The following is a 16,094-nucleotide window of genomic DNA, read 5'->3' as shown; positions in this document are numbered from 1 at the left end:
GTACAATTCAGTGGCACTAAGCACAGTCACAAAGTTGTGCAACCATCACCACTATCTAGTTTCAGAACTTTTTCAGCACCTCAAACAGAAACCTTATACCCATTAAAGCTTTTTGACTGTGAATGAACCTCGTCTTTTGATTCTTTTTGTGACCTCTTGCAACGCACGGAACTGGAGTGTGAGCACGGCCAAGATCAGCAGCCTGTTTTGTTTGACGACCAGCCAGTGCTTGAGGGACCGGTAGCAGAGAAAAAGAACTTGGGAATGAAGAAAAACAAAGAGAAGAGAAATCGAGACATATGGGGATGAGATGGGGGAAGAGAGAGGGCAGACCCTTCCAAGAGCTTGCCCTAGAGATCTCAGGACTGCACCCTGTCCAAAGCCACTAACCCCAAAACTTAACAGCCGCTGTCTGGGCGCTTGGAGAGGGAAGAGGTCTCCACCCCCCGATCTACAATTTGCTGCTTACACTGAAGACTGCCTGACGATCTACCTTAGATAATTGTGCACCTCTGTCTCTTAGCAGAACGATTCAATGAGGTTTTTCTGTTTCACGTGTCCAGAATTTACACGGAACCCCTCGTCCCCCCAAGTACAAACTTGAAACAGTTTAACCCAGACCTACAGTGACAGACAGCAATGCAACTGGGGAGTCCCAATCCAATGAAGGGAAATACAGAAACAAACTATTTGGAGATAACCTAGTCTATGAATTTGCCATTGCTTACGTGACTGAATAGAGTCAAACTGAGAAAGTCCGTTCCTCGTCCAGCCCGTATTCAAGCGATAGCTTCATTTTTGCATTATCTCCTGCTTCTAAGGAGCCTTAAGCGATTCCATTGTATGTTAGTTTAGCCATCTCATTCAACTCCATCATAATTCAGCCGGCCACCACTGAAAAATGAAATAAAGCACAGCAAACGTATATCATGTACCCCAACACACACACACCCCCCCCCAACATACACACACTCACAAGCATTCCGTAGGGGGGCCAGTCTTCTGATGGAATAGATTTTGGTTTAGCCTCTTTAAGTTGTTTTTTTTTTTTAATGTTTGTTTATTTTTGAGGGGGGTGTTGGGACAGAAGATCGGAAGTGGTCTCTATGCTAACAGCAGAGAGCCCGATGCGGGGCTCAAACTCACGAACAGTGAGATCATGACTTGAGTTCATGGCTTGAGCCGAAGCTGGATGCTTAGCCGACTGAGCCACCCAGGTGACCCTTTAATCCAAAATTATACATTGTTGTGAAGTATAAACCTACTTTGCTTGCTTCGAAAATATTTCATCATTGTATACATAGTCAATATTAAGTTTGGCAAACGGGGGCACCTGAGTGGCTCAGTCAGTTAAGCATCCAACTTTGGCTCAGGTCGTGATCTCACGGCTCAGCTCGTGAGTTCAAGCCCCACGTCGGGCTCTGTGCTGACAGCTCAGGGTCTGGAACCTGCTTCGGATTCTGTGTCTTCCTCTCTCTCTGCCCCTCCCCTGCTCACATTCTCTCTCTCAAAGATAGATAAACATTAAAAAAAAAAAATTTGAAAGTTTTGCAAATGTTAAACTATTTGGAGATGTGTGTGTGTATGTATATATATATAGAGTATACCTTTTAAACTTTCATTCAGTGACTCTTTGCTGATGGTAAAGAGGCCCATAATTCATTTTTTTGAAGTTTATTATTTATTTTGAGAGAAAGCAAGTGAGCACGAGTGGGTGAGGGAAGAGAGAGAGAATCCCAAGCAGGCTCTGCACTATCAGCATAGAGCCTGAGGCGAGGCTTAACCTCGTGAACCATGAGATCGTGACCTGAGCCAAAATCAAGAGTTGGACGCTTAACCGACTGAGCCACCCGGGCACCCCCATCATTTCATTTTTAAGACTATCTTTTTTTAAATTCTGTAATACACGAATACGTTTTCATTGTGAAAGATCACGTGGCACGGAAGGAGCATAAGCTACAAAAAATGTCCTTACGGAGAGTTAACGCACGTCAAGTATTTGATTTGTATTTTGTCAACAACTTTACCGCTCTTTGCCTATGTAAGGTGCAGGTATACACATGCAGGGCATCCATATTTGTGGAGCAAATAATAAATGGGATTCAGTCATTCATTCATTCAACAGCTATTCACTGAAAGCCAACCCTGTGCCGGTTAGAGAGGAGAGGGAGAGAGAGAGAGAGAAGCCAGCATCTCTAAGACAAATCTGAGTTGAGATCATGCAACGTGTTTTGTTTGGTGACTTGCTTTGTTCGCCGCGTATCTTGGAGGTCTTCCTGTATCAGAACATAATGTCCTGCTCCCGTCTTTTTGGCATCCATACCCTTTAATATGGTATGTAGTCCCATAACTTAACTATTCCTATGCTGATGGAAAACACTCTCTAGACTTTGACCTCTATGTGATGCAGTGCTAACACTTTACTGGTCATAGACACACTCCCTCACTCTACACAGAATGGCCACTTTGGATGAATGGCTCTATTCTGCAGTATAAATGCATCCGACCTCATCAAGGAGCTATGACAAATCTGAACATATCACAGGAATGTGTTGAAGCAGGAATGAGTGCATGTATGTGCCCGGGCACATGTGTGGGTTTATAATTTATAGATATGAACTCTAAAACCTTAGCTATCAGCTATGTACAACTATAGACTTAGCACCTCCTGACACGTTTTTCAAGTGCCTGAATCATCTTGAAATACTTCATTAGAACAACAACCGAGTTCGCCGCGAAAGGGCGCGAGAATGCTTTTCATTTTTAAATGTTTAGAAATACATGTGTGTTTGGCACAGTTTCAAGGTGCTCACGTTAACTATAACCCCTTCAAGTCAACCGGTTTACAATTTCTTGGCAGCTTTTGGAAACTATTCTGTTAGCATAACCCAGATTTGTAAGTTAAGCTAGTGAAGCAATAGACATTGTCCCAAATGAAAGGACCTTTGTTTATGGCTTTTCCCTTTTTCAGTGGTTTCATGAAGAGGAATATTATACAGCATTTCCCCCCACTGTTCTCGATCTTATTCTTTTCCAAGAGCCCCTCTTCTCTGTCTTTTTCATGGCTAAAGAGCAAATCGTCTCACCAGGGATCACATTGCCCATCAGAACTCCTTCAGCCCATGTGTTTTAAGCATCTCATAATTCTCTTCAACTTAACACATATTATCGTAAGGCTGCTTTTCACTCTGTCTCTAATTATTCTACGCTTCCTCAACTTTTTGTTTTGTTTTGTTTTGTTTTGTTTTGTTTTGTTTTACATCTGCAAATGCTTTGCCCTGTGGCTTGACCTTAGAGTAAAATTCTCAACAGAGAAGGCAGCAGCTGCATGGTGACCATCTGAAAACACTGGAATCGTTTGCATTTTTAGTGCCGTTTAATGAGCCCATCATCCTTCACTTCCCAAACTTGTCAGCCTTTGCAGCATACTAAACTTGGATTTCTCTTACCCATAGTTTTCTAAACCTCTGAAGTTTGACTGGATATGTAAACTCTCCTCTGTGTTCTTTGTGGGAAGTCAGACATCCAGTCTCTAGTGTTCTTGGATCACTTTAGCCATCTTTAATCTCTGTTTTGGCTCTTCTGGTGCTTTGTTCAGATACAGCTCTTAGCTAATCAGTTCCTTTAAGAGGTAGCAATCTAGGAGCGCCTGGGTGGCTCGGTTGGTTAGGCGGCCGACTTCGGCTCAGGTCATGATCTCACTCGTTAGTGGCTTCGAGCCCCACGTAGGGCTCTGTGCTGACCGCCCAGAGCCTTGGAGCCCGCTTCAGATTATGTGTCTTCTTCTCTCTCTGCCCCCCTCCCTCCCTCTCTCTCTGTCTCTCACAAATAAATAGACATTAAAAAAAAAAGAGGGGGGCGCCTGGGTGGCGCAGTCGGTTAAGCGTCCGACTTCAGCCAGGTCACGATCTCGCGGTCCATGAGTTCGAGCCCCGCGTCAGGCTCTGGGCTGATGGCTCGGAGCCTGGAGCCTGTTTCCGATTCTGTGTCTCCCTCTCTCTCTGCCCCTCCCCGTTCATGCTCTGTCTCTCTCTGTCCCAAAAATAATAAATAAACGTTGAAAAAAAAAATTAAAAAAAAAGAGGTATCAATCTAAAGGTGTGATTTATCATGGACCTACGACTGGATGCATCATCATCCTCATGGCTACTGTTTATCAGAAATATATCATGGGCTAATCTCAAAGAAATTATTTTGTTGGAGAGGCAACACTATCATAACAATTTACTTTTTTAAAACATTTTTAAAAGTTTGTTTACTTATTTTTTAGTATTCTCTACACCCTATGTGGGGCTGGAACTCACAGCCTCAAGGTCAAGAGTTGCGTGCTCTTCCGACTGAGCCAGCCAAGTGCCCCCCACCCCGCCGAATTTACTTTTTATTTTATTAAACCTAACGTCTATTAATTCCCTATTCCATGAGCCAGACACTTTGTCATACTCTAGAGAAAATGAAAACGAGTGAAACTTAACCCTTACCTTTGAAAAACTTACACATAATAGGTACAAGTCAATTTGTAAGTACGCAATGTGAAGGGTATAAAATTCCATGTGGTCAGCACCCCTGATTGGCATGATCCAAGGAGGCTTCATGGAGGAGGTGTCATCTGAACAGGCCTTTGATGGCTGGAGAAGAGAGTTTTGATTATGTCGATTAATTTGGCCAAACTGGATGGACATGTTCTGTCAGTCAGAAGTTAAGACGCTCAGCTGAGCATCAAAACAGAGGAGTCACTGATCAGACCAGCCGGCCAATTTAGGAAACAATGAGTCAGATTTTTGTGTAAAGACCAGGAGAAAAGCACATGGTATGCACTGATGTAGTCACACAGATTAATTTAAAAGATCTACAGATGCAGCTACTCAGTGGTGAATTGGATTAAAGTTCTATTTCATGCCCTTCCTTGGACAATGTGCTGCTTATATATAAAATGGCATGATTGTCCTTCACCTTATGGTATTGAGGAAAGAAAGAAAATTAATTATAAAATCCCTTGAAAATACTAAAAACTGAAGGGGTTGTGTATGTATGTATATGTGTGTATATATATATGTATATGCGTATATATATATATATATATATATATATATATTTTTTTTTTTTTTTTTTTTTTTTGAGAGAGAGAGAGAGGTGGGAGGGGCAGAGAGAATCCCATGCAGGCTCCATGCTGTCAGCGCAGAGCCCGATGCGGGGCTTGAACTCCCAAACCATGAGATCATGACGTGAGCCCAAATCAAGAGTAGGAAGGAGGCTCAACTGACTGCCTCCCTTGGATACATATATAGGCCAGCATCGTCACAAACTCTGATCTAAAACCCTCAGCAGCAGCCAACATAGTAGATGCTTCAAGCCCTTACCCTGGGTGCCGTCACCAGATTTCCTTGGAGTACACGTCCCCGCAAAAACAACTCCATGTAAAAATTTTACTCTAGCAGACCTATGAAACTGAGTTTACATTTCTAAGCTCTAGGATCTACAGCTCTTTGCATCTTAAGATAATAAAAACTGACATACAGCTTTACAGCCCGGGGAGAGGTGGGTACGTAGGTCGTAAGTCAGTACCGCCACACAGGGAGACCACGTTAACTACTGCCTTCCTCGGCTTCATAATATTCAGCAAACGCTGCAGAGCTCATGCCTTTTCTCACCCCCTCAATTCCATTTTCCATGGTCTTGGTTTATTTGGCCGTGTCCTTGGATTCGGAGGGTCTGCTATCTGTTGGCACAGTGCTAGACCCTGAGGGCTCGGTAATGAATAAGGCAATGGCGTGGGCACGGAAGGAAGTCAGCACATTTACTACGAAATGTTAAGTGTTGGAGTAGAGGCATGTGCAAGGTGATGCCAGAGCAATAGAGAAGGGGCTCGAGTGCCTCAGAAGACCTGGGATAGCCTTGAGCTAAATATTAGTAAATGAATGCTCACTGGGGTGACTGGGGGGCTCGTACCATTCAAAGTCATGGAGACTTATCGTGAAATGGCTCATACCAAGGATACGCTGAAGGACGTAGCAGGGTCAGAAGCTGGAAGAAGATAGGCAGGAGCCAGATCATAGAGGTCTTTGCTTCCTTAAATATAATAGCGCCATCCCACGTACATCCTCTGAGTCAAAGCTGTGTCTAGTCTACGCAGCATACACATTGCTGTCGGCCCTCACAGCAAATGTACTCAAGTTGATTGGGTTGCCGACATTTAAAAATCATAAGCTTTGACATCGAAAATCCAGATTTCTCTCTTCTCTTTGAAACTCAAAAGACAACACTGGACTCAAATTCCCCAATTCCAACTGGTTGGAGCGAAGTTCATGCTTCCATCTTTGGATGCGAGACGGTCCTTCAGCACTCCACACAACGCAGAGGGACACAGTCCCTCTCCCATGATCTCATCCCCAACTCATTTATGTTATGCGCCCGGCCCCTGAAGACATCCACTCTTGCAAATCCTGCTCTGTGTCCTGTTCGTCCAATCTGATACAGCTTCTCTCAGCGAAGGGAAATAAATCGTGTTTTGACAGGAATTTTTATTTTTAGTGGTCAGAAATTACTTAGGTGATCCCTCTAGAAGCAAGCAGGCCTACAATTAAATTATCTCAACAACACAAAGTAGAACATCGTGTTTCTAAGTGAGTTCTCCGTGTTAGTTCTAATGATTCACACCCAAGGGGGAACCAGAAAATTCATAAAATGGTGACCCTTCAGAGAACCCAGGACCATTTTGCATCACAACAAAATTACAACCTATCTAGGAGTAAAAGTAGCCGAAAAGATATTTAAAGAGAAAAACATAGAGTTATCAGATGACATAAAAGAATACCCAAACAACCCAAAGATATTTTATATTCTTGGATGGGAATGTTTATTATTAGTGGAACCTTTTTGGAGCCATTTTTGTAGGTCAAAAATATTGGCAATTTCATTTGTTTCAACCTAAAAATAAATATGCCAATTTTCCCCAAAATTATTACATAAATTCAATGGAATCCCCACCCACATCCCAATAGTACTTCTCCCAGAATTCGACTAGCTAAAACTGAAATCCGTATTGACGTGTAAAGGGCTGAGATAATTATGAAGAAGAAGGGGTCATACTGTAGCAAATATCAAGACGCATTTTATCAAGCAGTCATAACTTGTGTGGGATAAATGGGTCACTGTGAACAAAGAGCCTAAAAACAGAAACACAGATATATGGAAACTTAGTATCTTGACAGAACTGTTATCATAACTCAGTGGGAGAAGAATAGATTATTCAGTAAATGATGCTGGAATAACTGATTATTTATGTGGTAAAAATCAAATTCTTATACCACACGCATACCGCCCCCAAAAGAAAATCCAGATGGATTAAAGACCTAAATGAAAAAAGGCAAATCTCTAAGTAAATCTTCTTAAGAGATTTTATTTTTGGAAAAAAGTATATAAGGGAAATGCTTTAATATCAGTGTAGGAAAGCATATCTTTTTTTTTTTTTTTTCAACGTTTATTTATTTTTGGGACAGAGAGAGACAGAGTATGAACGGGGGAGGGGCAGAGAGAGAGGGAGACACAGAATCGGAAACAGGCTCCAGGCTCTGAGCCATCAGCCCAGAGCCCGACGCGGGGCTCGAACTCACGGACCGCGAGATCGTGACCTGGCTGAAGTCAGACGCTCAACCGACTGCGCCACCCAGGCGCCCCTGGAAAGCATATCTTTTTAAAACAAGCAACAGGGGGCACTTGGGGGGCTCAGTCGGTTGAATGTCCAACTTCAGCTCAGGTCATGATCTCACGGTTCATGAGTTCGAGCCCCGAGTCGGGCTCTGTGCTGACAGCTCAGAGCCTGGAGCCTGCTTCAGATTCTGTGTGTTTGTGTCTCTCTCTGTCCTTCCTTCGCTCACGGTCTCTGTCTCTCTCTCAAAATAAATAAAAAATAAAATAGAACAAGCAGCACAAAGGATAATTGAGAATATTAACAAATTTGACTACATTAGAATTTTTTAAACTTTTGTATTTAAAATTCACAAAGTTTCAAAGACTGTTCATAGAATGTTGGAGGGACCTTGCAGCATATTTAGCCAATAAGGAATTAGTACCCAAAACATATAGAGAACCTAAAATCGCTGCGAAAAAGACAAATAGGCTAATAGAAAAACGGGTGGGGGACATGAAGAGGTAATTCCCAGGAAAGGAAGCCTTCATGGCCAAAAAAAAAAAAAAAAAATGGAAAATGATGCTCCATGTTCCACCTACCTGGTAATCAGAGAAATGTAGGTTAACACCGCCGTGAGATGCCGTCTCACACCCGTCATTTTGCCCCCAATTAAAACATCTGATAGCTCCAAGTATCGGGAAGTATGGGGAAGGGCAGCTCTTAGTGTTAGTGAAAGTATAAATCAGTAGTATTTTGGAAGACATTCTGTAATTCTTGGGAGAGCTGAAAATCGGTGTACTCTATAACCCAGCACAAGGAGATGTGTGCATAACCATGTACAACTGTCTGGGACAGGTGCGCTGGCAGCCTTCTTCATGGGAGCAAAAAAGCGAAAACTACCTTATGGTAGAAAAGTGAATTTTTTTTGTATACGATGAGCTAAATATGAGTTTTATACATGAGTTAAAAATGAACTCCAGGGGCGCCTGGGTGGCTCAGTTGGTTAAGCGTTCGTTTCAGCTCAGGTCACGATCTCATGGTTCGTGAGATTGAGCCCCGCGTCCAGCTCTGCACGGATAGCGTAGTCTGCTTGGAATTCTCTCTCTCTCTCTCTCTCTCTCTCTCAGTCTCTCTCTGCCCCACCCCCTCCTGCCCACTTGCCCTCTTGGGCTCCCTCACTCAGAATAAATAAACGTTTGAAAAACAGTGAACTCTATTCTACATGCATCAACCAGGATAAATATCAAAACATCATTAAATAGGAAAAGTTGAGAAAAGGCATCTACTGTATGGTGCCTTTTATTTAGAATTTTTAAAGGCACAAAACAATATTACCTCTTCTACGGAGGTACATACCTATGTGGAAAAAGCACAAAAACATGCCTGAGAATGATAACACCCCACCTTTAGGATAGCGATGCCTCTGGAGAGAGGAGAGGGAAGGGGATAAGGTATCTGTGAATTGTATTCGTATAAAAAGAGAGGGGGGGAGGGGGTCTAGAGCCAGTATGGCCAAAAGTTGACATCTGGCTCTCTTCGTGGTGGGTACATGGGTTCTAGTTTTCCTGTACTTTTAAATGTTTGAAACGGATCCCGATGAAAAAGCTAAAAAGAAAGCCCTTTGCAGAGGGTGCGCTCCTCAGTAGAATAAACAGCATCTGTATCGTAGGGACCGGGTCGGGTGAAGTGAGCGGCATGAAGGTTAAGGCGTTAAAGAAACCAGGGGACACAACTACGCGTAAGTGCGAGCAGATCTGGGGGATGAGGAAGCATAGTAGAGGTAGTAACTGGCCTGTGTTGGCCAGAAGGGCAAGAAACAGCGAGAGCAGAGAGTGAGAACGCGGCTGACGTTCCCATGTCTGCACCGCGTGTCGGAGCGTAGCGTGAGGGCCGGTAGGAAAGAAGAGCTTTGCTGGGTGGCTTGGGACACCCCGTCACCCTGTCGCCTCCTCCGCGCGACTGAAACAGGAAACGGCCCGGTGGCGTTAGCTCCACGGCATCCTTGACACTGTCTTTTCACCTTGGCAACTACGCTCCTGTCTCCTCGAGTGACACCCAAGGTCTTGGGCCTTCCTTTGTTCGTTGTGTTAGCCTCAAACCAAGACCGGGGCGACAGAAAGTTGGTGGAGGTCAGGGCTGCTGCAGTGACACTCATGAGTAGGAGACCGCTGCTGCCATGAATGCTCGTCGCCCTTGGTAACCCACGCTCCAGCCTCGCTCTGACTTCCTGCGATTCCCACAGGTGCCCTGTCTTCCCTTTTCCAGAACTCTCACTGCAGTTATCTCCATCGGCCGTCACGGCGATACCATAAAATAGGCAAAGCAGGTATTATTCTCATCGTACCCATGGGGAGACATACTCACAGGCGTGAAATGCTGTAGCCAAGGCCGTGGGGAGAGTCTCACGCATCCCCCCACCCCCCCACCCCCCATTTCCTGGGCTTAGAAGACCAGAATCGTCTTGCACTCCTCTCTGTCCACTCCTGCCTCCAGGAGGGGGCAACTCGTGCAGGTTGCTTCTGCCAAGTGTCTGTTTACGTTTCTTCCTCTCTGCTTCCTGTTCCTTCATCCGGATTTGGATGCCCCGTATTCCTTGCCCGGATTACAGCTGGTGAGCTGAACTCCAGATGCCGCTTTTCCCCCGCGGCAGCCTACCCCGTCTTCTCCCTCTAGACTAAACTTCCTCAAACATTGCTTTCCTTAGGTCATTTCCCTGCTCAAAAACCTCTGTGAGCCCCTCTCTTCCTTCTACACCGAAACGGAAACTCCTCGGCCAGGGGTTCAAAGCTCTCCTCAATCTGAACTCGCTTTTTCTAGTCAAGCACCCCGGACGGGTGCTTTCAAAATAAAAATGGCTACCAAGTCCGCTTTCAAACCAGCAAAGGTTTGTGTTTTGTATTTTATCTTTTTAGATGGTCCCGCTCGTCACGGGCGGGAGAGACATAAAAGCCTCTTCTCTGCTGGTGGACACGTTAATGGGTATAATCTTTTTGGAAGGCAGTGCGGTTGTAAGAATCATGAGCTCTTGACCTAATACGCCTGTTTCTGAAAATATATCCTAAGGAAGCAATCCGAAATAGAGAGTAATCTTTATGCCTAAAGATGTGTGAATTGCACTCTTATTTATAGTTACGAGCAGTTAGATATAACCCTCCAGTGGCTTTTTCTGGCGCTTAGAACAAAACCTTAAATTCTTACCATGGCCTGTGGTCATTCATGGTCGGGCCTTGCGAACCCTCCCCTGTCCTGCTTGCTAGCTAAAGTCTGCAGTGGTCTTTTCCCTGTCCCTGAAACTCATTGCTGCCCCAGGGACTTTAGAGGTCCTCCTCCCTATGTGCCTCAGATACCCCTTCCAGATAGATCTCCAAATAGCTCATCTTTCGCTGTCTTTTGGGTCTCTGCTCAAATGTCATCTCCCAAGAGAGCTTCCCCTAACCACCCCCCCCCCCCATAACCCATGGTCCCCTTCACCTGGTTTAGTTTCTTTACGGACTTTACCGTTCCTTTAAATTACTTATTTATAACTCTCTAAAACCATAATCAGAGCCCTTTGTAGGCAAGCGTTCGTTTGTCTCGCTTAGTCTGATATCGCCAGATCTAGAATAGCGGCTGGTATGTAGTCGGGGCTCAAAAATAGCACGTGAACGGGCGAACGGTTGTTAAAAAGTGCACTTTAAGAAGAATAAAGGGAAAATAGCTGGGAGAAAAGATTGTACGTTTGTTTTACATTTTCTTTATGCTTTCCAGTATTTCTCACGTTTTCCTTATTGGATGGCTCTCTTAATCAGGGGAAATGTAAACCATTTGACAAAATACAGCCTGTAGCCTGGGCAGACCCATTGTATCGCCATTTCAGAACAAGCATGATTTCAGTGGCCTCTGTTAATCCTTTAAACCTCAGCTCAAGGCCCAGTTCCTCCATGGTGCCTTCCTGTGTATTCCGGTTCTCACTGGTCTCCCTCCCACCCCAGACTTTGCATTTAATTGGGTATGCTGGGCTACATGTACTCATCCTCATTCAAGAAACACTTCCTGTTTGCTGGGGTGGGGGTGGTGGGGGAGGGATGATATATGTGTATTTGGTAGGGGTTCACCTCGCCAAATCTGTTTCCACATTTGTCAAATGGAGACACAAAGACCCTGCGGGCTGGCTGTAAATGTCAGGATGTGAAGTGGCCCGTGGGGTGCTAACACCCAGCAGGCCCCCCGGTAAGTGGTGTTATTATTGGATGTGCTGCGCCCTTGACGTTGGCTCTTGAAAGGTGCCCCACCTCCTTTCTCTCCACACGGTGAACGGCCTGGGTCCCATCACCTCCAGAAGGAGGGGGGGGTGTCCGAGCTCTGCTGCATGGTGAAGGTGCTGTTCAAAAGCCTGGACCCAGAAAACACAAACAGGCCGCCGGGCCCAAGGTTGCCTAGAGCTCGGATTTCCTCGTCTGAACGCGTAACTATAGGCAAAGGGTTGTACGACAGAAGTAGCTGTTTTTGTCTGTTCCCCAGGCCCGCTAATGTAAACATCTCTCCCTCCTCAGGAATTATCTTAGGACCGGGAAGCAGCACGCTGTTTCTTGAAAGGGTCACAGAAGACGACGAAGGTGCATATCACTGCAGAGCCACCAACCAGAAGGGGTCCGTGGAAAGCTCGGCATACCTCACTGTTCAAGGTAAACCGGCTTCAGAAAGCAACCAGAACCAGCTCAGACGGCTGTGTCCCTGTTCAGCTTTCCACCTCCCGGTCTCCCGCTGCCGCCCCGGCCTGTTCCTTTCCCTGACCTCCTCACCCCTCCCCTGTTGCTCCGGGAAGGGACCTGCTGGGTGGCCTGGCAAGGCAGAAGGGGAAGACACTGGCCGGCCACCCGAACACGGTCTCTGCAGGGAAGTAGTTCCCAGAAGAGAGGAAAGCCAGCTGCCGCCCGAGGGACGGCATTGACCCATAGAGAGTGACCGCAGTGGCCACACCTGTGACAAAGAAACCTAAGGAGGAAGAGGGGTGTAGGTAGAGGGGAAAACCCACAGTTCGTTCTTTCGCCTTTTCCGATTCCCACGAGTGAGATATCTGTACGCCTCTCTTCTGAGTGTCTTCCTAAGCTGGTTTTTTTTTTTTTTTTTTTTTTTTTTTTTTTAACACAAAGTAGGCTGCAAAATATTATCAGGGAGAAGCAACACATAAAAAAACAGACCACATTTGAGAAAAATATTCCAAGTGCTTCCTCTTCGGAGGCCTCAGATAGTTCGCTGAGCAGCAAAATCCAAAGCGGCCTGATCCTACTCGGGGCTGTGGCCACGTGGCTCCCATTTGGAAACCAGTTTAGACAGCAATTGCAGTCCTCTGATGCCAGAAGCCATGCAAAACATAACATTTACAGCATCATAAAATATCAAATTGACACCTCCTTGGACCTAAATATCTATGGCCTATTGAGGTTTGCATGAAAAGATGCAATTTGTTGGGTACTCTGTTTCCAGGCTTCCCGGGAGACTTCAGACTATGGAAATACTCCTGGCAGGGGAAATAGATCAGTTCTTCCGCCCTGGAAACTTACATGGCTTAAAGATTATAATTCTGAGAATTCAGACTCCTTTAAAACAGAGCATCGTCCCCATTCTTTTATGAGGAGAGGATTTTATTTAGTTTATTTTTTTGAGTTTATTTTGAGAGAGAGAGAGAGCGTGTGCGCATTAATACGTGTGGGGGAGGGGCGGAAAGAGAGAGAAAATCCCACAGGCAGGCTCCATGCTGTCAGCCCTGAGTCCGACTCGGGGCTCGAACCCACGAACCATGGGATCATGACCTGAGCTGAAATCAAGAGTCCAACACTGTAATGGCTGAGCCCCCCCGGTGCCCCAACGAGTAGATGATTTTAGACAGTCTCCTGAAAAAATCCCAAAACCACGCTCCCGCAAACCTATACTTCCAGGAAAAGTGGGGAGTAGCATTCCCCAAATAGTTACAGTAATGGTCCAGTTTCTCTCCCAAATAATCCTCGTCTCAGAGTATTCTTTCGACTCGTCTGCTTACCCCTGGAGAGAACACCTCCCTCTTCAAAGGGCCTTTCATTTACTTTTAAACAAGGACTCCAGATGTGGCCGTCGGGGAGTAACTGTGTCAGGCCAGGGAGGGCCACAGATCTGAGACAGGGGTGGCCACAGAGGGCAAGGAGGTGCCCACTCCGCAGTCCAGAGGGCATTTCCCGCCCTGTGCTGACAACAGAGCAGTTATGAAGCCCCAGGCAGGAGTGAAACGACTGACCTTCATTCTGTAGCCAAGTGATGGCAGACGAGCATGAGAGCCGGGTTCTTCTCATGTCCGCCCCAGCCCCATACCCGCCCTCCTGCCGTGCATCCCTACTCTCCTCTGCCTCTACCAGGGAGCGGGGGTTGGCATCGGACCCAACGGCCAGGCAGCTGATGGCTTGGGAGAAGGCCTTGCCCGGAGGGATATTGACACAAGTTTATAGGTCTCCACAGAGACTTTCCTTCCTTTCCCTTCGCCTTTTCTGCCAGGCTGATCTGGGTTTCCCGGAAGCCACGTCGCTTCAAGGCATCTGTGCATTTCTTCTGCCCACAGTCACGACCACCGCCCTCCTATTTGTCACAAGTCTACCCTCTGGGAGTAGTCCCCCCTGCTGGGAGGCTTTTTCTGCCCACAGGCGGAGCCATGGCACCGTGGAGGCTCCCAGGCTGGCCTAGGAGCCCGCACTCTGGCCATCAGAGAGCCTGACTCACACCCACTGCTGAGGGCAGCCCCATGCGAATGTCTTTTGTCCGGGCGCCCTCCCCATGGCAGCCTGATGCTCCTTCCCCCCCCGTGTCCGGTGTAGATTAGATACTTTGTACTCAGCAGCGTCCTCCAGGATCAACAGCTGACTCGGATACCCACCCTCTTCTCTGCCCTCGCTCTCCATGGTTCTTGAATCTTTTCATCAGTACTTCCTGTATTCTGCCTTTGGGGGTTAATTAGGCGTCCATAGGCCTGTCTTCCCTACTGAACTGTAGACCTTGTGAGGCGGGAGTGGGGTCTGACATACTTTTGTACCCCACGCCCGTGCCCAGCGCTTAGCAGGAGGCTTTATTCGGTATCTTTCTATGCAGACGTTGCTACGTCACGGGCATCCCTGATCCCATGAGCGCCGTAAGAATCCAAAGAAGTAACCAGTATTATCTTCAGTCTACAGACGGGAAGATGGGCAGTCCAGAGGGTTAAGTTATTTGCCCAAAGTCACATGACACACACGGTGAGGCTGACCGGGGTCCATGTCCCGTAGCTGCCCTCCGGGCTTCCCACCCCTGAAGTGCCGCGGGGACTTGTCCTCGAGGCCTTGGCCTAAAATCGAGCTGTTGGACTTTTTCCATTACGTCCTGTTATTTGGGTTTCTGTCTACCTGGCTCTCATTTCCTGCAGTGATTCCTTTTCCCAGTACACGCTCCTCTGGAAAGCCAGACAGCATTAAGAATCTGGCTGCCACTGATCATTTCTACACGTTTCCATCGGCCTGGGTCATTTGCTTCTGAGGAAAGGGGGGACAGTTGCCCACGTCAGCTGCCGCTACGGAGGTCCTGACCCTGTCCTCTCCCGACGTCATCTCTCAGCCTCCCAGGCAGCCTACCTACTTCTCTCTCCTTCGATCGTCTTCCAATTCTAGAGGATCTTTTTTTATTTTATTTCATTTTCTGTATTTTTTTTATTTTTGAGAGAGAGAGATCTGAAGCGGGCTCTGCGCTGACAGCAGCCAGCCTGATACGGGGCTCAGACTCCCAAACCTCGAGATCATGACCTGAGCCGGAGTCGGATACTCAACCGACTGAGCCACTGAGGCGCCCCTACCGTGATCCTTTTTGAATGACTAATCTTACGACAGATGACTCCCCTGCTTCAAATATGTAGTGGCTCCTGATGGCCTGTTATCCTCATCCGGGTCCTTCCTGGCCTCCTGCAGCCTCGTGGCTCATCCCTCCCTTCACACCTGAGCTCCCCAGCCGTGCACCTGCCCAGAACCCCCTGCAGATCCGCTGTCCCCCATCTGCCTGCCCACAGCAGCGTCTTCCTTTAGTCTCCACGGCCTTCCTTCCCACCTCATTCTCCCCCGGACAGCCCTACTCATCCGGACAGCTCACTTCTGCTCTTGCTACAGGGGGAGGGAGAGGAAGGGTCCTCCTGCCTTACCATCATCTCCCCCTGTGCTCCCAGAGCACTTGACGTATACCTTTGACGCGGTGCTTACCACGGCGTATCATTCACTCCTCTATCCCAGAGCGTCTGAAAAATGTATCCGCGGGTTGATCCACGTCGAAAACCACCACTGAATGTCTGAAAAGAGACATACGTCAATATCTTGCAATTTCTGGAGATAGATATATATATATAGATAGATAGATAGATAGATAGATATTGCATATATTGTGTATATATATATGTATATATATTGCATATATTGTATATAGGTATATATATATATTGCATATATTG

At 46.5% G+C, this 16,094-nt stretch overlaps 1 protein-coding gene across 1 annotated transcript in view; it reads left to right on the top strand.

The window, feature by feature from the left end:
- The window catches only part of FLT1 (fms related receptor tyrosine kinase 1), a 176,200-nt gene that overhangs the window by 110,933 nt on the left and 49,173 nt on the right, over window positions 1-16,094 (top strand). The window contains exon 16 of the mRNA XM_045465730.1: window positions 12,160-12,291. Within this exon, the coding sequence (XP_045321686.1) occupies window positions 12,160-12,291 (132 nt within the window). The remainder of the gene's footprint in view (window positions 1-12,159; window positions 12,292-16,094) is intronic.

Source organism: Leopardus geoffroyi, chromosome A1 (genome assembly GCF_018350155.1).
Source record: "Leopardus geoffroyi isolate Oge1 chromosome A1, O.geoffroyi_Oge1_pat1.0, whole genome shotgun sequence".
NCBI classification, from domain to species: Eukaryota; Metazoa; Chordata; class Mammalia; order Carnivora; family Felidae; genus Leopardus; species Leopardus geoffroyi.
This window is presented reverse-complemented; position numbering and strand designations above follow the sequence as displayed.